This window comes from Coregonus lavaretus (assembly GCF_964263955.1).
Source record: "Coregonus lavaretus genome assembly, contig: SUPER_35_unloc_1, whole genome shotgun sequence".
Taxonomy (NCBI): domain Eukaryota; kingdom Metazoa; phylum Chordata; class Actinopteri; order Salmoniformes; family Salmonidae; genus Coregonus; species Coregonus lavaretus.
The window spans coordinates 5,369,492-5,392,561 of record NW_028167181.1 but is presented as its reverse complement, the minus strand read 5'-3'; the positions used below and the strand labels follow the sequence as shown (position 1 = coordinate 5,392,561).

The 23,070-nt window shown below is 43.2% G+C and overlaps 1 protein-coding gene across 1 annotated transcript in view; it reads left to right on the top strand.

Annotated features, from left to right (window-relative positions):
* The window catches only part of sh3gl2a (SH3 domain containing GRB2 like 2a, endophilin A1), a 67,466-nt gene extending 56,915 nt beyond the window's left edge, over positions 1 to 10,551 (top strand). Inside the window, exons 6-9 of the mRNA XM_084188556.1 lie at positions 2,109 to 2,267; positions 3,464 to 3,570; positions 4,060 to 4,172; positions 7,528 to 10,551. Of these exons, the coding sequence (XP_084044682.1) occupies positions 2,109 to 2,267; positions 3,464 to 3,570; positions 4,060 to 4,172; positions 7,528 to 7,721 (573 nt within the window). The 3' untranslated portion in view covers positions 7,722 to 10,551. The remainder of the gene's footprint in view (positions 1 to 2,108; positions 2,268 to 3,463; positions 3,571 to 4,059; positions 4,173 to 7,527) is intronic.
* The last annotated feature ends 12,519 nt before the right edge of the window (positions 10,552 to 23,070 follow it).

The following is a 23,070-nucleotide window of genomic DNA, read 5'->3' as shown; positions in this document are numbered from 1 at the left end:
AGAGGGGTCAAATACTTATTTCCCTCATTAAAATGCAAATCATTTTATAACATTATTGACATGCGTGTTTCTGGATTTTTGTTGTTGTTATTCTGTCTCTCACTGTTCAAATAAACCTACCATTAAAATTATAGACTGATCATGTCTTTGTCAGTGGGCAAACGTACAAAATCAGCAGGGGATCAAATACTTTTTTCCCTCACTGTAGGTGGTGTGTCCATAAGGCGAGGGGAAGCTTTCCCTAAAGTACATTTTAAGTAGCTAAATAAAATCAAAAAGCTGTGGATTGTTTTAAATCGCATAGCCCACAGTCGGAAGGGCCCGCAATTTGGGCAAATACCAAATAGATGATTGTTGAGTTGCGACTGTCAGTGAAAAGCAGAGAGACCCAGCCAGGTATACCGCAATATTTAAAAATACAATCACGGAAAAACTGTTTGGAAAGCAAATGGCTATTGCTGTAAAGAGATGACAATGAAAATACATGAATCTTTTTTTTTGTTATCAAAATTCTTCACTTAATTGAGCGAACAGTAGCCTATCATATTGCCACTAGCAGAGAACATTGGCCATATCCCCGGTGAGTGTGCATATTCACTGTCTTTGTCATTGGGTCAGTGCCACTATTGTTTGTTTTTGGACAATAATTTCCTCCTCCAGGTTAGATGGACATCATATTGTATTTGTGTCTCACTTTCTCGCCGATTAGATGGATCAGACAACGTCGTTTTTATTGATCTGCTTGTCAGTGTCAGCAAAGTAGGCTACCCTGTAATTTTTGTAGTATTAAAAAAAAAAAATGTTCGCGCACTTGGGTGTCTCGTACTGGTAAGAAATTAAATCTACTTTCACCCCTGGACCCAGGTCTCTTTTTTGAGTGAGTACTGCATATAAAAAAAGGCCTACATACAAAATACAAGGATAACACAGACAGTGTGCTCGCATGACATCACAAGACAGACATAATAATACAACAGCAAAACAGACATAACACAATCATAATAACATATCAAGCTAGACACAACACCATAATAACAACATAGCAAGACAGACATCACGAAAACATGTTGCGGGACCGATGTACCGTCATTCTTCTATGTCATTAATTAGACATATTGGAAGTCATTGCATACATTACAACATACAGCTCAAATCCTAGTCACGTCGAAAGCAGACCAGGAAAACGTTAATAAAAAAATGTAACGGTAATGCCAACGTTGCATCTTTATATGCACATAAATAAGTGGAGTAACGATCACTTCAATTAGACATTGACATCAGGGGGATAACTCCTAGCGCTCAGTCAATGTTTACTGCCCTGGAGGGATAGGTAGCGTATTTACTCTACTCTCTGGTTGGAGTTGCCCAATGCAATTACATCCGTCTCCCTGCCAGACCACAGAATCAATACTCAGCTAATAAAGTTCAGATGCTCGGAGAGCTTCATTTGGACTTTTTTGTCCTAAGGGCAGAGGAAAAATCAACTCTGGCATACTAAAAGTTTATAATTAACTCTGAATAATCATTGCCTGAAGGTGTCTGATAAGGCACAACCTTCACTTCTGATTATGTTGCTGGCATAAGCCTGTCGGATCCTAGGTTGGGGTTTGTTTCAGGACTAGGCCATGAGTTGACTCACACCCCTGAGCAGAACTGAGTCAAGCTGAGCTGTACCAGCACAGTACGGTTCGGGTTGGCGCGATAGTGTGAAAAGGGTGTCTAACCATTTGGAGTGATCCCTGTCTAACCATTTGGAGTGATCCCTATCTAACCATTTGGAGTGATCCCTATCTAACCATTTGGAGTGATCCCTATCTAACCATTTGGAGTGATCCCTATCTAACCATTTGGAGTGATCCCTATCTAACCATTTGGAGTGATCCCTATCTAACCATTTGGAGTGATTCCTATCAAACAATTTGGAGTGATCCCTATCTAACCATTTGGAGTGATCCCTATCTAACCATTTGGAGTGATCCCTATCTAACCATTTGGAGTGATTCCGATCTAACCATTTGGAGTGATCCCTATCTAACCTGTCACTCTTGACATCCTTTATTTCCTTCTTTCTTTCCTTCCTTCCATCTTTTTCCTTCCTCTCCTCGCAGCATCACCTGAAGAAACTGGAAGGCCGCCGCCTGGACTTCGACTACAAGAAGAAGCGTCAGGGCAAGGTGACGGACGACGAGATCAAACAGGCTCTGGAGAAGTTTGACGATACCAAGGAGATCGCTGAGCTCAGCATGTTCAACCTGTTGGAGAGTGATGTAAGGAATATGTTTCTACCGTTCCTCCTCCTCCCATGCAGTGTGTTTCTACCATTCTTCCTACTCTTCCTTCTCACACGGTGTGTGTGTGTGTGTGTGTGTCTGTGTGTGTGTGTGTGTGTGTGTTATGACCCACCATTGACACATGAGCACCATGTTTTTCCTCCTGTACTGTAGGTTCAGTGTGAAGTGGTGAACTAGTTAGTAAATGGAAGTATACTGTCTACCTGTGGGTCAAAGCACTAAATACCTCTATTCCTAGTAGTAGCAGTAGTAGTAGCAGTAGTAGTAGTAGTAGTAGCAGTAGTAGTAGTAGTAGTAGTAGCAGCCGTAGTAGCAGCAATAGCAGTAGTAGTAGCCGTAGTAGTAGTAGTAGTAGTAGCCGTAGTAGTAGTAGTAGTAGCCGTAGTAGCAGTAGTAGTAGTAGTAGTAGTAGTAGTAGCGATAGTAGTAGTAGTAGCAGTAGTAGTAGCAGTAGTAGTAGTAGTAGCCGCAGTAGTAGTAGTAGTAGCAGCAATAGCAGTAGTAGTAGTTGTATTAGTAGTAGTAGCAGTAGTAACAGTAATAGCAATAGTAGTCATGTCTTTACACTGCGTCTTCTGTCCACCACTGAGCACATGTACAAGTTTGATGTTCAATAGTTGTATTTTTTCTCAGCGAACTGTCTGTCTATTATCTAGTCTCTGTCCTCTTCTCTCCTTCCCTGTCTCTAGTCCAAGTCACTTCCCCCTCTGGCCAGCTGCAACCACGGCAACGGAGGGGGTCGTGATCCAAAGCTCTTGTCAGTGGAAGACCATCACAGGCTGACTTTGACTCACTGTCTGCATGTAACCTTGTATTGTGTGGACTGGAGGTTCTCATCAAGGCAGCATCAGGGAACCTAGAGCCTCAGAAATCAGATTAATAATACTTCTATAAATGGATAAATAATTTGAATAACAGTTGAGCTCTATGTTCTATAATGGTTTCTCCACCCATCTATCGATCCATCCAGTCTTTCTTGACCTTGTGTTATCATATCCTAGTATCTGTAAGTTAGCCAGAAAAGGTGGCTGTGTTCTGTGTTGACCTTGCAGTATCGTACTGTAGTTTCTGTATCTTAGCCAGACCAGTGAGTCCGGATGTATACTGTGGGACTTCGGCCACGCCGCCCATATGTAACAGTCGTCCCGTTGGGCCTTTTGTGTTTGCGTCAGCAGATTGAACAGGTGAGCCAGCTAGCCGCACTGGTCCAAGCCCAGGTGGAGTACCATCGGCAGTGTGCCGAGATCCTCACCCAGCTGCAGTCCAAGATGGAGGACCGGTCAGTATTTATAATAATATATATATCATTATATATCATTATAATCAGTGTGTCTGTCTCCATGACCGGTCAGTACCGGATGGAGGTGCAGAGTAGGGAGTATTTTTGCGAAATTACCAAATTTAACCCAAAGTTCCCAGGTTTTTTATTTTGAAATCCTGGCTGGAGAAAAACCTGTGGATGTTGGGAAAGTTTCTGGAGTTTTCGCAACCCTAGTAGAGAGTAGGGGGACAATACCATACCATGCCAATCATCTTCGGATCAAGAATTGAAATGCCAGATTATTCCTTTCCTGAATTCTCTGAATTCGCCAGAAGTGAGATGGAATTGATCCCAATAACCCTTGACCCCAACCCTTAAGTATGCCGTAGAAATAGAATGAATAGATTCTATTCATTCTTTCAATGAGCGACACAGAGGGGTGGTGGGGAATTGGGATCAGTACCCTCTTTACTATATGGGCTTGTTTCTGCAATGTATTATCCATAGGATAAGGGATTCCTCCAACAAGCCCAAGAAAGAGTTCATACCTAAGCCGCGTCAGTCCCTGGACCTCTCTAGTGAGAACCACAATGGAGCCATCCAAGGATCCAGGTCCCCAGGTGAGACTCCACTCCTACCATTAAACCAGACATCCCTCTCTCTATTTCTCTCTCTCTCTCTCTCTCTCTCTCTCTCTCTCTCTCTTTCTCTCTCTCTCTCTTTCTCTCTCTCTCTCTTCTCTCTCTCTCTCTCTCTCTCTCTCTCTCTCTCTCTCTCTCTCTCTCTCTCTCTCTCTCTCCATCACTAAGTGTTATGAAATGTAATGCCATGTAGTATTTTAAACTGTATGTAACTGTCTTATGTTGCTGGACCCCAGGAAGAGTAGCTGCTGCCTTGGCAGGAACTAATGGGGATCCATAATAAATACAAATACGATCCATCCGTCTCTCTCTCTCCCTCTCCCTCCATCACTATCAATTTCTCTCTCTTTTCTTTCTCTTTTCCTTATGTCTATTTCTGTCTCTCTGTCTGTGTCGTCCCATCGTCTATCAATCTCTCCATCTCTCCATCCATCCTCCTATCAGGCAAGTGAAAATAAAGACCTGTCTACTCTTTCTTCTTTTTGGTTCTGTTTTTCCATCCAGCAGCAAGGTCTCCAGGTGAGCTAAGTCATCTGTCCGTTCGCCTGTCCATCTATCGCTGTCTGGCTGGCTAATCACCTTCATCTTTCCATCTCTTCATTTCTCATTCTCTTCATCTCTCCATAGCTTCATTTCTCCAACACTCCATTTCTCCATCCATCCACTTCCCAAATGCTATAAATCACATGTATTTATTCTACCTCTATTGCTTGCTTCTTCTTCCTTTTGCTTTTTAATTCCTCTCCTCTTTGCAGCAAGGTCTCCAGGTAAACCAAGAGCGAATCCTGGAGAGATACTAAAATATCTCTCTGTCACTCTGTCTATTTCTGTCACTCTATCACTGTTTGTCCCTCTGTCTGTCTTTCTGTCTGTCCGTCTCTCCGTCCATCTGTCTGGTGATTGTCCAAGCCATCTCTTCATTGCCATAATCCACCCATCCATCCATCCCTTTATCCAACTATATCAATTGCAGTTAAACATAAATACCTCTATTCTTCTCTTTCTCCCACATGTGCTCTCTCTCTCTCTCTCTCTCTCTCTCTCTCTCTCTCTCTCTCTCTCTCTCTCTCTCTCTCTCTCTCTCTTCCTCTTTGCAGCAAGATCTCCAGGTGAGCCTAGAGTGAATCCTGGAGAGATACGATAGAATATCTCTACTGTATCACTCTGTCTGTGTGTCTATATGAACTGTCTGTGTGTCTATATGAACTGTCTGTGTGTCTATATGAACTGTCTGTGTGTCTATATGAACTGTCTGTGTGTCTATATGAACTGTCTGTGTGTCTATATGAACTGTCTGTCTCTACGCTTTTCTTTCTGTCAGTCTATCCCTCTTTCTTGGACTGTCTTTCTGGCTCCAGTCTGTTTCCTGATTTCTCTCCGGTCTCTGTCTTTGTTTTTATTCCAGGTTTATGTCAGTTTTCCAGCCTTTGTTTCTGTCGGTCTGCCTTTCTGTCGGTCTTCCTTTCTGTCGGTCTGCCTTTCTGTCGGTCTGCCTTTCTGTCGGTCTGCCTTTCTGTCGGTCTGCCTTTCTGTCTGCGCGTTTGTCTTTTCGAGATGTTTATCAATCAATTGACAACACAAACCAACATTTTGACACCTTTCTCTCCTCTGATTTCCCTAGTCTCCCTTTGTTTCTGTCTGTCTTTCTGTCTGTTAGTGTTGCACGATATACCAAAACTTTGATACTTTTTTGATACTAGAACATGAAAAACGGTTCGGTACTAGAATTTCTGTTACTTTCGGTACTTTTGTCAAATGTGTCTCACGGATCAAGCACGTCTATCAGCACAGCCGACCCCTTATTCTAGCGCGCACCGTGCCTGCTCCACTTACTCATTGCCAGCCTGCACTGGGAGTTTTCAGTTCATCGTTCGCCGGTAGGGCGTCCTGCATGCTCAAATGAACTAAATGTGTCAAAAGATTCAACATTTTGACTGAATGAGTCGAAAAGATCAGTCAGTAAAATGAGCTGAACTTCGCATCCCTAACGGACTGTGCTCTGATATGCTGCCCCTCTCTTTTGCCTCGTGAATGACATCATTACTGGTTAAAGAGAGAGCGCACATTTTATAAAAGAAGCTACTTCTATAGAAATGTTGTTGATCAGTACAATAAAACAAGTCCCAAATGGAAGGGGAACATATTGTTTTTCAGCCAAACAAGCTCAATAACTCAATGCATGCACACACTCCTATTGAATATGCATTCACCTGTATTGTGAATAGGCCTAGGCTATATCTTGATTTACCCAGTTTATCAATAGAGATTTACCATTTCAAATAAATTATTACCATTATGTTATTATGTGTATATAGATAGATTGATAAAAACAAAGTCAAGTTGATTGTATAATTGATTCATTAATGTATACATGGATGTCTCTGGAAAAGGTTGACTTAAAACAATTCAAATGTAATGATATTTACATTTTAGTCATTTAGCAGACGCTCTTATCCAGAGCGACTTACAGGAGCAATTAGGGTTAAGTGCCTTGCTCAAGGGCACATTGACAGATTTTTCACCTAGTCGGCTCGGGGATTAGAACCAGCGACCTCTCGGTTACTGGCACAACGCTCTTAACCACTGAGCTACCTGCCGCCCCAAAAGAACTCAAAAGATGCCCAACGATTGAACAGAGCAGTAGCTGAGTTGATCAGTCTGGATCAAGTGTCATTCTGTGGCTTTGGCTAATATGCCTTCTTGTTTTTGCCATGGTATCATTTTGGTATCGTTTTGGTATCGAGTATCGTGATGGTATCGAGTATCGTGATACAGTACTAAACCTGGTATCGAATTCTGGTATCGTGACAACACTACTGTCTGTTCAATATGTCTATCAATCGATCACCGAAATACACATTCATTTTTATGCCTTTCTCTTTTCTTTGCCTTGTCTCCCCCTCCCTCTCTTGTTCTTCCCTGTCTCCCTCCATCCCCCCTTTCAGCAAGGTCTCCAGGTAAGCTCTTTACTCCGGAGATACTCTTACATCTTTTTTTAAATATGGGAATAATCCTAACTTCTATTTAAGTTGAATTTTCACTTAGTTGAATTAACTTCATTTTCGCTCATCCATTGATGTCAATTGGAGTCTAAGTGAACATTTGACCTTGTGGAAGTTAGGATTCACCACCATCTTTCTATCTATACCATACACCTCTCCAGCCACACATTTTAACTCTGCTTTCTCTTCTCTCCATCTATCCCTTTCCATCGGGCCACCGCTCAATCTCTTTCTCTCTCTCGCTCTGTTCATCTCTCTCACCCTCTCTCTCCATCCCTCCCTCTTTCTTTCTCTCTCTCTCACCATCTCTCCATCCCTCTCTCTCTCTCCAGCTCCCCTGGACCAGCCATCCTGTAGGGCGCTGTATGACTTCGACCCCGAGAACGAGGGCGAGCTGGGTTTCAAAGAGGGGGACATCATCACCCTCACCAACAAGATCGACGACAACTGGTACGAGGGCATGATCCACGGCAGCTCTGGATTCTTCCCCGTCAACTACGTGGATATCCTGGTGCCCCTGCCCTAAGGTCGTTGCCATGGCAACGGCCAATCAGCAGCAGCAGTTTTCCCAGGCGACCAATCCTAATCCTTGCATCCCCAGCTCCCGCCACCCCCAAACATTCCCGTAAACACACCCTTTTACTCCGCTAAAAAGGAGATCTAACTACGACGAAGATATGAGGACGAAATCGGCTGTGGCGAGATCAACAACAGCATGGTGTCACGGCAACGAGTGCTAACGAAACAGACTTTTGAAAAATATATATGGAAAAATAAGCAATGATGCCGTTTTGAATGCCATCGTGGACATTTACCATCAAACCAATGCTATAAAATGCTATGGTTGTTTTTTCTTTTGTTTCCAAAAAGAGTTTTTCTCGGTTTTATCCTTAGAAGTTTTTTTACTTCAGGAGCTTCTACAGTCCCCTCAATCCTTGTCTTTCCTGGCTTCGTCTAGGTTTACATTGGCTGTGTCTTTCAAAATGGCCGTTACTATCCTTCTCTGTACTTTGTGGAAACTTCTAGACTAACATAATTTTCTCATCGTCACATATTGTAGGCTACTATTACTGGGCGGTTATCTGGTCCGTTAGATCACGTTTAGGTCACGTTTCACACTTTGTTAGACACTGTAGGTCAGGCATGTTTTAGTGTTTTATCTTATCAGATTAACTTCTTCTAAGTACGTTCAAGCTAAATATATGTTCGATTATTCCTGTTTGAAAAGGGTAGCCTTCTGTTTGCATGCATGGATAGTTTCCTAGAGAGACCATATCCATTTCATGCTAAACAACAGATTTATGTTTCCGACGGATCCCCTCGCTTTTGTCTCGTAATGGTTGAGGGCTTGGTCAAAGGGATGGTTGGTCAAGCAAACTTTCACCCCTCTCAATCAGTGCGCTAAGGAGAGGATATCTTTGATGTGTCTTTTCATACAGACCTAAACTGAGAGTGAGGTATGTAAGAATTCAAAGTGTGATTTAATAAAGACACCAAAGTTACACCAAACTGGCCACCTCTGCCTCTTGCAGGAGTGTAGGCCTACAGTAGAGCTGAGTGGTGTCAATGGCAGATCTACCCGATTTTCTATCCGAGGGTGTAGTTCGTTTGCGATCTACAGTACATTGTTTCGTTGGCATTCTATATCACACAAGTCCTCTGTGTGATTTAGGTATGTCTCATGATTACATCTACTGTATTTGAGCCAATGGTTATCAATTGGCGAGGAATATTTACGGAAACAAAATACTCAATTGTGTAGTTCAATTGTTTTTTAAGTGGCGTATAAGCAAAAATTGGAACCGTTTCCATGATATGAAATAACGTTTAAAAAATATTCTCAATGTGTATTTTACCAATGACGTGGAAATATTTGTGAAAAAATGGTTGATGTATTGCGCTATAACTTATAGGAGTTTTCCGCTTATTGGAGTTAGCCTTATTCTCTTCAACCGTTGGCAAAGTTGTTTTCACTGTATCAGAATGTCCGTTAGTCAGTCATCAATAGAGTGTAGCTGTCTATAAGTCATGGAATCCGATAGGACTAGCTTTAGCTGACAGTGCTTACAGACAAATACTGTATTACGAGGACAATGGAATACACTAGCAATGCTGTCTCAATCAGAAAAGGGAACATTTTATAAAAAGTGAACATGGTGGCATATTTAATTTAAGGATACTAACATCAATAACCAGATGCAAAGTACCCAACCCCTTACACTTTGTCAGGGGATCCTTAGTCCCTATCCCTTGTTGATTGTCCTTCCCTAGTCATATCCCAGGAATGAATGGCAGCACATGTAAGAATACACAATACAAGTTACCAAAGCAACATAGACTGTTGCATATAATAATAGTAATAATAATAATAATCATCATCATCATCATTTGGTGGGTACAAGTGTGTATTAATACGCATGTGTGAATTGGAAATGTGTATTTTTGCATATCCCACTCTCCCTGAGACCCTCAGAGAGTGGGGTCAAGGCCAGGATCTACTAAAGCAATTGAATACTACTGTACACTCCAAGTTCTGGCCTCTGGGTCTGTCTAGGTTTTCTCCAGCATTTTGAGGACTTCATTCTCAGTGGTTTTCCCTTCTGCAAATCCAATGTGAAACTGTATGTGTGTAACAGACAGGGCAATAAGGGTTTCACCCATTTGATCACTGTTGGGTGGGTGGGTGTGGTTTGGTTGGGAGGAGGTTGGTATGTGTGTTGTGCAGGAGGAAGGGGTTGTATTCGACACAGGTGGTTTGGCCTACTGTGGTTTGTATCTATGAAGTGTACATTTCTATTTTTTCTGTCAGTATTATTTTTCATTCATTGAAATCCTCCTGGATGTCTCTGATAAAGGACCGATACAGTATAGCGCAATGATACTATTGTTGAAGCTGAACCAACCGAAAACCCATCTATAGCGTTCATTTTTGTAAGGGAAGCACAACTTGAAACGGTCTCGTTTGTCGGCAGAATAAGCAGATTCAGTTTGGAACTGGCTGTGCGTTCAAGTTTTTTTAAAGGCTATATATTTCCTTCATTTTATTTTCTTGATCTTTTTTTAAACCATTATCGTGTGTATCTTTGCCCTCAATGAGGACTGTACAGCTTTTCAGTGTTTTGTTTTCACCTTGTGTGTGTGTATAGTAGCGCATCTACGGTATCGTATTTTATTTTTGTAACTGTGATAAAGTATATGCATATATAGATACACAGTAATTATATAGAACTATTGTGATGGGAGGGATTCTTTGTGCTGCACAGAATTGTTTTTGGTTTCATCCCTTGCACCGGATTACAAGACAATATTGATATACCTTGATGTTAAAAATTACAATAAAAATCTCTCAATGTAACTTATTCAAATAAACACCAAGGTTAGTGTGTTTTTTTTGTTGTCTCTCTGATTGGGAGGAGCAGGATGGCAGAGAGGAAGTTGGTCTGGAAGGAATGTCTCTTCTCGTGCCCTTTCTCCCCACGGTCTCAGAACCCAATGAGAACGCGAGAATCTCTGAAGGATATTCTCCTCCAATGCGTTTTGAGAAGGCGGCAAGGAGAGAAGATCTATGTAAGAAAGACCTTGAGCAAGAGCAATAACGATTGCAACCTCCTCTAGTGCCACCAGGTGGTGTGGTGACGGCCCAGTCCTGAGGAAAGCATCAAAGAAGAGGATAGAGCTGTGGCCAAGGTTAACAAAGCCTCACACATACTTTAACAGCTGATTACCACTAGATGGTGCAGATAACCATCAAAATGATGTATAGATTTCACTTATAGTGTTCATGTGTGTAAGTGTAAAATGTGGGTGGTTACTTGGTGGAGTAAAGCTGTTACATTAGATGATGTGATGGGCAAGAAATACAATTACAAAATACCATAAAGATCAATGTATCAAAATAAACTATAAATTACTTGTATTTTGAAATGTATTTAATTAAAATACATATATTTTGGATTTTAAAATACAGAAATAAATGTGCAAGTAGGCGGCCCGAACAGTAACTGTTACAGAAACGTTTTACTTGCTATGACTGTGATGTATTGTTTATCTACCTTAATGCACTGACTGTAAGTCACTCTGGATAAGAGTGTCTGCTAAATGACCAAAATGTAAAGGTGTATGTGAAAATGAACATATGAAAATGAACAACAAAGTACATTGGGTATTATTATTGGCCTTGTTTTGGAGTCTAAATGGGATCCAGCTTAATCTAATTCTCCTAACCTGCTAGTTAATTCTCCTAACCTGTTGCGTAAGTTTTCCTAAACCTGCTACGAAAAGTCAATTTTGACAAAAACTGTATCCCTTCTAGACAAAACCTTGTTTTTATATTTAGTTCATTTAGCAGACGCTCTTATCACACCATAGTGCCAGCAGACTTCTGATACCAATGCAGGGTGAAAGGGGGCCACAAAATGGTGAACCGCTATAAAAAATGGTATAGAAAAGTATTTTGTTATAAAATACATTGGAGTGTAGTTCAGCCCAGTGTAATACAATTAACTAAATACTCAGAAGTAATTGAAATACTGCCCATCTCTGCTTAGAGGTAGTAGGTTGGAGGTGGGTGTTACACATGGATTGTGACCCACACAGTTGCCAGTTTGAATCCCGATTGCAACTTGTTTTCCAATCTTACCCAACTTCTAATCTATTCACTTTGGGGCCAATTCCGATTTAGGAAATGAACGCCTTTCCTTCGCACTTCTCAATAGTTGGTATTCAGACTTATCTTATGCAGATGCTTAACGGGCATTGGAGGCGTGGTTCCCTTGCAGGCGCTGAATACATTTAATTAAACCGCTGAAAACCCTCCCACTCGCTGGCCAATAGATTTTCTCTTGGAGCTTTCATTCAATACGTTTTTCAGTAAGCAATCCCTTTAAATACGGTGTACCTTTAATTAGAATTTTGTTGACAGACTCACTAGAATACAATGGGTTCAGAATATAGGGATCAATAAAAGAAAGCCATCTAAATATATGTTGTTTCAGCACCAACTGGTAGATTTAAAAATACTCTGATCTTGTAGATTATTTAGGCACATTTTAGGGTTTTTAATGTATAAAAAAAAAGTTTGGAGAGCCTTTACCCACTAAATATATTGATAAATCAAAAATACAGTGGTTTGATTCATCCTGAAAGTTGTCATATTCATGTTCAAACCATTAAATATTGGAAGGTGGAAAAAGTGTACAATAAGGGTTGAACAATAAATCTATAAATCTACTTTAATCCTCACTAATCATGGAACTGTATGACAACGGTCCAGTCGTCATGAATCGGGCGCCAGGTTCCAGGTTTAACCTGCTCCATTCCATTATGATTCAAATAGGTTACGTGTCCCAAATTATCGCACAACATTAGCCTAGTATGATCCACTAACGCTAACAACCCTCAGGAACAACTACAGGGACTTGAGAAAGGATAGAAAGGTAAACGGAATTGAACGATGAAAACTAACACTAAAGTGACAGTTATAAATGTATGTTAGTATTACTGATGGTGGCTCCTGGTAGTGGCTAATATTTAACATGATACAGATTGTAAAGTAAAACAGAAAGTCCCGGGCATATAATTAAAACATTCTAAAGCACATACATCAACTCAGCAGGTTCAGCCCTACATAAGCCTATAGCTTGGGTCTCAATTTTCATCCACGTAAATTATGAGTGCACACAATGGAAATTCTGAATAACAGCACAGCTATACTTCACTGTGTAAAAGGGGCCGCAATACATGTCATGTTGATATGATTTTCAGTTTGCTTTACATTAGTCTCCAGGGATCATAAGGAAAAATCCTCTAAAACAATTGCTATATGTATTTACAATCCCCTTTTCCAAACAAATTTCTCATTTACTAGCTTATCAATTTATAAATTACAGTGCATGGAGAATGCTGTTATTTCTATAGGGGAAAATAAATATGCTTTTTCCACTTGGAACTGGCAGGTTCGCCCAACCTTATAGTTTCCTCTCATCTAAAGGTGGTAGAATTATGAGGGAATTAAGGCCTGGATTCAATCAGATCAAGCGTTAACTGGCGATAGCAGAAACCTGCATAGTTCAAGGTCAGAATACGCATAGAGAAAAAGTGCATAAAAAGGGAAATCCATTCCATTTATGAGTTGCTTAAATCGGGTCGAAATCGCCCCTTTTCTAACTTTGACTGAACAGACTGTGACCTCCCTGCTGGTGCAGCAGCCTAGCCACTATAATTGGGACCAGAGGGTCACAGGTTCCAATCTTGCCGATGCCCTTTTTAAAAAGGTATATTTATGTTACCTTTCCCTAGAAAGCAATTACCTCCCTCAACTTTTGTTAGAAGGGCTGGCTGGAGGATATTGGGTATTTGGCTTACACCTTTGGTGGTAATTGACATTGACACCTGCAGACAGAGTGAATCTCAATTGTATTTCCTTTATTCCCCACATCCTCATCTCCTTCTCAAAGCCTATTGGAGCAGAAGATTGCATGCAGAAGGGAGGCAGACAAGGTTGCGCTTTACCAAAAAGTGCTTTAATGAAGATTATACATTCACAGGTGGAAACTAAACGCAAATCACACTGTCAGCAAAATAATCTCAAAACACAAAAGCATAAATTACATTTCAAACAAACACAAATATTACTCCAGTCAAAGTTCTTCAGACAATGGCTCCTTTTCAGTCTGGCCTCTTCTGGCCCTGAGGTTGACTAGTGCTTAATGAAGGAGATATTATCTCAATGAGAACAACCTGTAGGAATAAAACATTATATACAACACATTTAATAGGTTTTTGTTGCTAACAAACCACACCAGTGTCAGCTCTTAATCACCTTCAGCTATGCCTGGGGAAGGAAGGGGTTACGGGTATTATGGGACATGTAGTCTTTATAATGGTGGCCATCTTGGAGAGTTGCACCACAAAATGTCACACAATCCATCCCTAGAGGAATAAAAGTACAGTAGATTTTAGCATTGACGTACCTGTATAAATAAAGGTTAAATAGAAATACAATAACAAACAGCTGGGAAGGGTTGTCTTCTGGAGGTGTCAGAACCCAGGTTGTCTTCTGGAGGGATCCGGCCTCAGGTTGGTTGTCTTCTGGAGGGATCAGGCCTCAGGTTGTCTTCTGGAGTAATCAGGCCTCTGGTTGTATTCTGAAGGTGTCAGGCCTCAGGTTGTCTTCTGGAGGTGTCATGCATCAGGTTGTCTTCTGGAGTAATCAGGTCTCAGGTAGTCTTCTGGAGGTGTCAGACCTCCGGTTGGTTGTCTTCTGGAGGTTTCAGACCCCAGGTTGGTTTGTCTTCTGGAGGTTTCAGAACCCAGGTTGGTTGTCTTCTGGAGGTGTCAGGCCTCAGGTTGTCTTCTGGAGGGATCAGGCCTCAGGTTGTCTTCTGGAGGGATCAGGCCTCAGGTTGTCTTCTGGAGGTGTCAGACCTCAGGTTGTCTTCTGGAGGTGTCAGACCTCAGGTTGTCTTCTGGAGGGATCAGGCCTCAGGTTGTCTTCTGGAGGTGTCAGACCTCAGGTTGTCTTCTGGAGGGATCAGGCCTCAGGGCAAAGTGATATGGGATACCTGACAGAATGAAAAAGTTGGGAAAGATCAGAGACTTGTCACTAACACCACATTAAACACACATAGAACTCCATAATATGTTTTCACAGTAACATGTGTAGGCTACTCCTGTTGTTTTCTGTTGAAGCCAGTTGCTCAGTTTAAGGCCACAGCCAATCACAGACAAGGTCAGTGACAGGGGAGCAACATTTGAGCTTGTTTGATCTACAGTGTATTGGCATATGTGTTTGGGGGGTTATAGCAACCAGATGATTGACAGTTGTCGTTGTAGTGTGTGGCATCGCTATGGTCCCCACCCACAGTCTGTCATCAGTCCGCCAGGCTCTCCCTCTTCTACTTTCCATCTTGAAGTTTCCAGCTCTCCATATCACTCAAGCAAATACACCCCCTCTCCACCCACAAACACACACACATACACATACATGTACATGTAGCTACCCAGACACACATGCACTTGTGCACACACACACACACACAAACTGCCTTGACACAGTAGGCTTACCCTACAGCACTGAGTCACCTTGCTCTAGTCTTTCAGTGTCACTGAAGCACATCACCAACACACACACACACCTCTCAGTGTGTGCTGGCCCTCTGCCAGGTGTTCTGTCAGTCTGTCACAGAGCTGATCACAGCAAATATAGACACAGCCTGGTACTGTGGCACACCACTGTTTGACCTGATCTGCAAACACTGATACACAGTGGGCAACGGCCTAACCAACACCGTTGTCATATTGGAGTGGGGGCTTATCCAAGCAGGAATGTCAACATGTAGCCTGTTGTATGTTTGTCTAGAGGTTTGCTTGGACACAGGTGGAGGATTTGTTAGGTATGTATATGGACTATGTTTGTACACTCACCTACCGTTTAATATTAAAAGATCTCAGTTCTATTGCTCAACTGTATTCTATCAGAGTTGTTCCATTCATCTAGTCTAATGGATCCTACTCATGTATGAGTCGTGAGTAGGATCCAAGAGCAACTGAACTGACCAGAAAAAAGGTCCTAGGTACAGGCATCACCGGAGGTTGGTGGCACCTTAATTGGGGAGCACGGGCTCATCGTAATGCCTGGAACGGAATCAATTGAATGGTATCGAACTCAAACACATGGTTTCCATTCCAGCCGTCCTCCCCTCAGAAGCCTCCTGTGATAGGCTTAGTTTTCCCTGGCTCACACACATCTCCCCCGAGTCCTCACAAAGAGCTTTCCCACACACACACATTTCTCACATAAACACACAGACTCCACAAGCACACACACACACACCCTCTCACTCTCCCAGGTAGTAATGACGCTAGCCCCACCACCCCACCACCATCCAAGCTGGGGAGGGGGGCACAGACAGACAGGCAATCCAGTAAAAAGCATTCCATTAGTCCTCCAGGTGGGTGGCCCAGGCCCCGCTATTGGACCAATCGCCGTAGAGACAGCTCAGCTCGCTTTGTAAGAGGCCTGGCTCTTCTGCAGTTGCCTCTACCCAATGCAGCTCGTCAGTGGATGTCGATGACACTCAACAGGGCCTGCTGTTGAAAACCGTGACGAGAGATGAGATATGACGGCTTGGGGTATTTAAATGTCAGACAATATGTCACAATTACTGAACGCATTCCATCGGGTCTTCAGAATTTTTTTTATTTCACATGAGCCTCATTAAATGTTTACAGGCAACCTACTCGTTCAAATAATGATGATTTACCTCAAAAGACCATGGGAAACCAGGAAACTAATTCAGATGTTTAATGCATCCCTTGATGTATATGTAGTGTCGGCCATTTTGTAAAAGAAAGCTAAAACTGCCAAACAACCACAGTATTGACCTTACATCTGTTGAACTCGCTTAAATACTACACTGAACAAAAATATAAAACTGCAACATGTAAAGTCTTGGTCCAATGTTTGATGAGCTGAAATAAAAAAATAGAAATAATTTCTCTCAAATTTGGTGCACAAATGTGTTTACATCCCTGTTAGTGAGCATTTCTCCTTTGCCAAGATCATCCATCCACCTGACATGTGTGGCATATCAAGAAGCTGATTAAACAGCATGATCATTACCCAGGTGCTGGGGAGAATAAAATACCACTTTAAAATGTGCAGTTTTGTCACACAACACAATGCCACAGATGTCTCAAGTTTTGAGGGAGTGTGCAATTGGAAAGCTGACTGCAGGAAGGTCCACCAGAGCTTTTGCCAGAGAACTGAATTGTTAATTTCTCTACCATAAGCTGCATTTAAGAGAATTTGGCAGTACGTCTAACCGGCCTCACAACCGCAGACCACGTGTAACCACGCCAGTCCAGGACCTCCACATCCGGTATCTTCACCTGCGGGATTAATAAAGCCCTTTTGTTGGGAAAACTATTTCTGATTGGCTTGGCGACAAAACAGCACTCATTTTAATGATCAAAAACGGCTGGAAAATAACGGAGTGGGCCTTTAAGAGGCAAGATGATGGTGGCCCAGCCAGCTACGGCAAGCATAGGCTGGCACGGCGGCGGCGCTATAACCCTTCATCATATTTGGCATCTGAATCACACACAGTGGTGAAATGTATGAGTGGCAGCCTGCTTTTCACACTGTGCAACCCCAGACCACAGTAGACCACAAAACTGCTGTCCAACATTTTTCTACATGCTCAATAATGCCCCCCATCAGCCACACACATGCACATCACACACACACGCAAGCACACACACCAGTATGAGTCAAAAGCCATTCTCTTGTTCAAGCGAGGTAAAATGAGGGAGGGGGAGGGGCCCGAAGACAGGAGAGTTAGCCAGAGAAAAGGGAAATAAGTGTAAGAGAGAGAGAGAGAGAGAGACAGAGAGACAGAGCGAGAGCGAGAGAGATGTACAGACTTCTCTCAAGAGAAGACAGGCTATGTGCACACTGCCCACAAAATGAGGTGGAAACCGTGCTGCACTTCCTAACCTCCTGCCAAATATATGACCATATTAGAGAAACATACAGTAATTCCCTGAGATTACACAGACCCACAAAAATTCGAAAACAAATCCAATTTTGATAAGCTCCCTTATCTATTGGGTGAAATACCAGTGTGCCATCACAGCAGCAAGATGTATGACCTGTCGCCACAACAAAAAGTCAACCAGTGAAGAACAAACACCATTGTAAATACAACCCATATTTATGTTTATTTATTTTCCCTTTTGTACTTTAACTATTTGCACATAATATGACATTTGAAATGTCTTTATTCTTTTGGAACTTTTGTGAGTGTAATGTTTACTGTTTCACTTTTGTTTATTATCTATTTCACTCGCTTTGGCAATGTAAACATATGTTTCCCATGCCAATAAAGCCCTTAAATTGAATTGAACTGAAAGAGAGAAAGAGAGAGAGAGAGAGAGAGAGAGAGAGAGCTAGACTAACCAAGATATAGAGAAAAAATACTCTACCTTTCTAAGGCAGCTGTCAATGGGGGAGTGTGCCAGTGTGTGTCGTTACATGTTTTCCTCCGGCGTTGGTACATAGTTTCTCTATTCAGCGTGGAAGGCCCGGCTCTCAACACCAGACAGGCCAGGCTTATACCCCGTCTGTCAGCTACCGCTCACACAGCCAGTGAGTGGAGATGACAAATGAGGCGGTAAGAAGAGAGGCTACAGGGAAGAGAGAGGACGGGAGAAAAGGAGGGAGAGAGAGAGAGAGAGAGAGCGAGGGAGAGAAGAGAGAGCGAGAGAAGAGAGAGCGAAAGAGAAAGAGAGAGAGAGAGAGAGAGAGAGAGAGAGAGACTGTGGGTGTTATAAAAGGCCTTGGCAGCTGGTTCTCATGAGAGAGTTGAGGTGTTTGTGTGTGTGTCTGTCTGTCTGTCTGTGTGTGTGTGTGTGTGTGTGTGTGTGTGTGTGTGTATGTGTGTGTCTGTTTGTCTGTCTGTCTGTGTGTGTGTGTCTTCGCACGTGTGCATGCTCTGTGGCTGTGTGTTCTCACACGTGTGTTCCGTGTCTGTATGCTAACCACACCATGGGTTTCTGACGCCATGCTACGCCTGGCAGCTCTTCAAGATGGTGGACGTTCCCCGGCTGGTGTTTCCGGACCGGGATTCAGATCCCAACATGTATCCTGTCTCCCTGTGATGCCATCAGTCAGGCTTACACAGGAATCTGGGGAGGGGGACAGAACGGGAGGATGGGGGGAGGGAGGAGGAAAGAGGGACCCTGAGGTGCTGTCCTATAGAGGAAAGACCACTGAACATCTTTCACCCAAAACCCAAGAAAACACAAAAACCTCATACTATACTGTGGTTGTAATAAGAATATAAATATACAGTACCAGTCAAAAGTTTGGACACACCTACTCATTCAAGGGTTTTTCTTTATTTTTACTATTTTCTACATTGTAGAATAATAGTGAAGACATCAAAACTATGAAATAACACATATGGAAACATGTAGTAACCAAAAAAAGTGTTAAACAAATCAAAATATATTTTAGATTTTAGATTCTTCAAAGTAGCCACCCTTCGCATTGATGACAGCTTTGCACACTCTTGGCATTCTCTCAACCAGCTTCATGAGGTAGTCACCTGGAATGCATTTCAATTAACAGGTGTGCCTTGTTAAAAGTTAATTTGTGGAATTTCTTTCTTAATGTGTTTGAGCCAATCAGTTGTGTTGTGACAAGGTAGGGGTGGTATACAGAAGATAGCCCTATTTGGTAAAAGACCAAGTCCATATTATGGCAAGAACAGCTCAAATAAGCAAAGAGAAACGACAATCCATCATTACTTTAAGACATGAAGGTCAGTCAATACGGAACATTTCAAGAACTTTGAAAGTTTCTTCAAATGCAGTCGCAAAAACCATCAAGCGCTATGATGAAACTGGCTCTCATGAGAACCGCCACAGGAAAGGAAGACTCAGAGTTAACTCTTTCAAGACTGTCAGTGTCATGATCGTCTACGAGAGAGGAGGACCAAAGCGCAGCGTTGGTAGCGAACATATTGATTTTAATGTAATACACGAGAATACAAAACAAAACACGATCATGAAGTCCTCAGTGACAACGACTGAACATAGAACAAAAACCCACAAACACAAGGTGAAAACACACAGTTTAAATATGGCTCCCAATCAGAGATAACGAGCCGACAGCTGACACTCGTTACCACTGATTGGGAGTCACACGACCAAAGAAGGAAACCACCACATAGACAACCCAACCAAACAGAACACAACGAAACGAACACACCCTGGCTCAACATACAAAGTCCCGGAGCCAGAGCGTGACAGTACCCCCCCCTAAAGGCGCGGACTGCGACCGCGCCTCAAAGAACCCAAATAGGGGAGGGCTGGGTGGGTGTTGCTCCTCGGAGGCGGCTCCGGCTCTGGCTCCGGGCTTGACCACCATCCTACATCCATCCCCCCGTAATGGCCCCGGTCCGATCCAACCCAGCTGGCTGGATCCGGACTGATGACGCGCACCCCTAACTTGGCGCGTGAGGCAGGGACGGACCGGACCTGGCTGACGATACGCATCCTCGGCTTGGTGCGTGGAGCCGGAACGGACCTCCTCAGGCTGACGACTCGCCTCCCTGGCTTGGTGCGCGTAGCAGGCATAGGCTGAACCATGTTGACGACTCGCCCCCTTGGTTTGGTGCGAGTAGCCGGAACGAGCTGACCCAGGTTGACGACTCGCACCCTTAGCCTGGTGCGAGTGGCAGGAACAGTCCGGGTTGGGCCGGCGACGCACCCCTTTGGCTTGGTGCGTAGAGCAGGGACAGGCCGGGCTGGGCTGGCGACGCACCCCTTTGGCTTGGTGCGTAGAGCAGGGACAGGCCGGGCTGGGCTGGCGACGCACCCCTTTGGCTTGGTGCGTAGAGCAGGAACGGGCAGAGCCGGGCTGACGAGACGCACCACAGGCTTGATGCGGAGAGCAGGCACGGGCCGTGCCGGACTGACGACGCACACCACTGGCTTGGTGCGGGAAGCTTGGATGGACCGGACTGTACTAGGGACACACACCACTGGCCCTACACCGGGATCTGGAACGGGCCGGACCGGACTGGCAACACACGCCAGTACCTCTCGCCGTGCCTCTACTTCCTCCATCCCCTCTTCGACCAGTGGCCGCCGTAACTCGGCGGCCTTCTCCAGCAACCCACTGGGCCGCTCTATCGCGGCCTCCTGCTGGTCCGACGTCGTGAGCCCCCCCCTAAAATTTTTTGGGCCGTCTCTCCTACCCGTGGACCAGGTCTCCATATCCCTCGCCAGCCTCTCGCCCTTCTGCCATAGTGTCAAGCCCTTCTCCTCCTCACTCGGCTTGACCCAGTCCAGGAGGCGAAGGAGATCTGTGAGGGATCTCCCTGGCGACGGCTCCTGGACACGCTGCTTGGTCCCATCTTGGTGGGTTTTTCTGTCACGATCGTCTACGAGAGAGGAGGACCAAAGCGCAGCGTTGGTAGCGAACATATTGATTTTAATGTAATACACGAGAATACAAAACAAAACACGATCATGAAGTCCTCAGTGACAACGACTGAACATAGAACAAAAACCCACAAACACAAGGTGAAAACACACAGTTTAAATATGGCTCCCAATCAGAGATAACGAGCCGACAGCTGACACTCGTTACCACTGATTGGGAGTCACACGACCAAAGAAGGAAACCACCACATAGACAACCCAACCAAACAGAACACAACGAAACGAACACACCCTGGCTCAACATACAAAGTCCCGGAGCCAGAGCGTGACAGTCAGACTGTTCAAGACTGTCAGTAAAGCATTCCAGGTGAAGCTGGTTGAGAGAATGCCAAGAGTGTGGAAAGCTGTCATCAACGCAAAGGGTGGCTACTTTGAAGAATCTAAAATCTAAAATATATTTTGATTTGTTTAACACTTTTTTGGTTACTACATGATTCCGTATGTGTTATTTCATAGTTTTGATGTCTTCGCTATTATTCTACAATGTAGAAAATAATAGAAAATAAAGAAAAACCATTGAATGAGTAGGTGTGTCCAAACTTTTGACTGGTACTGTACATCCATACGAATTAGATTTCCATTGGCAGACCGCATTTCCATACATGCAGACTTAGTCCCCTTATTTGGACTATTTATTTTAAAATGACAAATCCTTCAGTTTACAAATCTGGTCTGTAAAAAGGTGATGTAAAAAGAGCATTATAAATACATTTGATTTATTGAAAGGTATTTAAATACAATAAAAGCTACACATTTCCAAGTTCACACAAGTTAGATGTCTAGTTGGTGGAAGGGCAGGACAAACAGAGTCTCAAACAGAGCTCTCATGGTGCTGGGTTAAAGGCCGCCGCACGGCATGCAAAGTAGCTCAGTGGGAGACCAAATACACAACTCAATTCAAATACAGCCAGTCGCAAACACACATAAAGTGGCCAGCCAGACACACGGAGAATCAGGTTATCACACCATTATGACGTGTATCAGCCATCCTTTTATATAGAGTCGTGTCTAATATGCTAAGTAGCCACACCTGTGGTCAATCAAGCTAATTCACCTAATTAACCAATCAGCTGAGGGGTGTGGTGAAAGAACAATTCAGGGCTGCGTTCAGCAAGCCACAACGTTGAGGAACGTTCACACATAGAAATATATAACGTAGAATGGACATACCTATCTTACATTGACTTTATAAATTATACAAAACACACATGGGCCATGCGTACAAACTCTAGGCTTAAGGCCTATAATGATCACTCATCTTAGGTCTTTGAAGGTTTGAAAATGTCAACATTTCAGTTTTGCAAACATAGCCATCATGTTCATATTTGAAAACGTATTACTACTACCTTTCTATTTGTATGTATCTAGCTCCACACAGGTCGACAGATCACTTCCCATAGACCAGGGTTCTTCAATTCCGGTCCTGGAGGGCCGAAACACCTCTGTTTTTCATCCTCTGCTTCTAATCAGGGGCTAATTCAGACCTGGGACACCAGGTGAATGCAATTAACTACCAGGTAGAAATAAAAAACAGAAGTGTTTCGGCCCTCCAGGACCAGAATTAAAGAACCCTGCCATAGACGGTTTGGCCGACAAAGTCATGAAAATGATGCACGCGTCGATGGAGCCAGAAGCCGTGCGTTGTTATGATTCTCAACAGTCAGATAGCTAGCAGCATTGACAAGAAGCTGCCATGTAGGGAATCGTTTCAGCTAGTTTTGTCTTGTTCTTGATACCATGTCTTGTTTTGAGGTGTTTTCACTGATTTCACTTCAATGCTAATATGGCTAAAATTCTCTAGCTAGCCAACCAACAACTGTAACGATGTATTTAAGACAACAAATGCTCATTGTGCAAACATA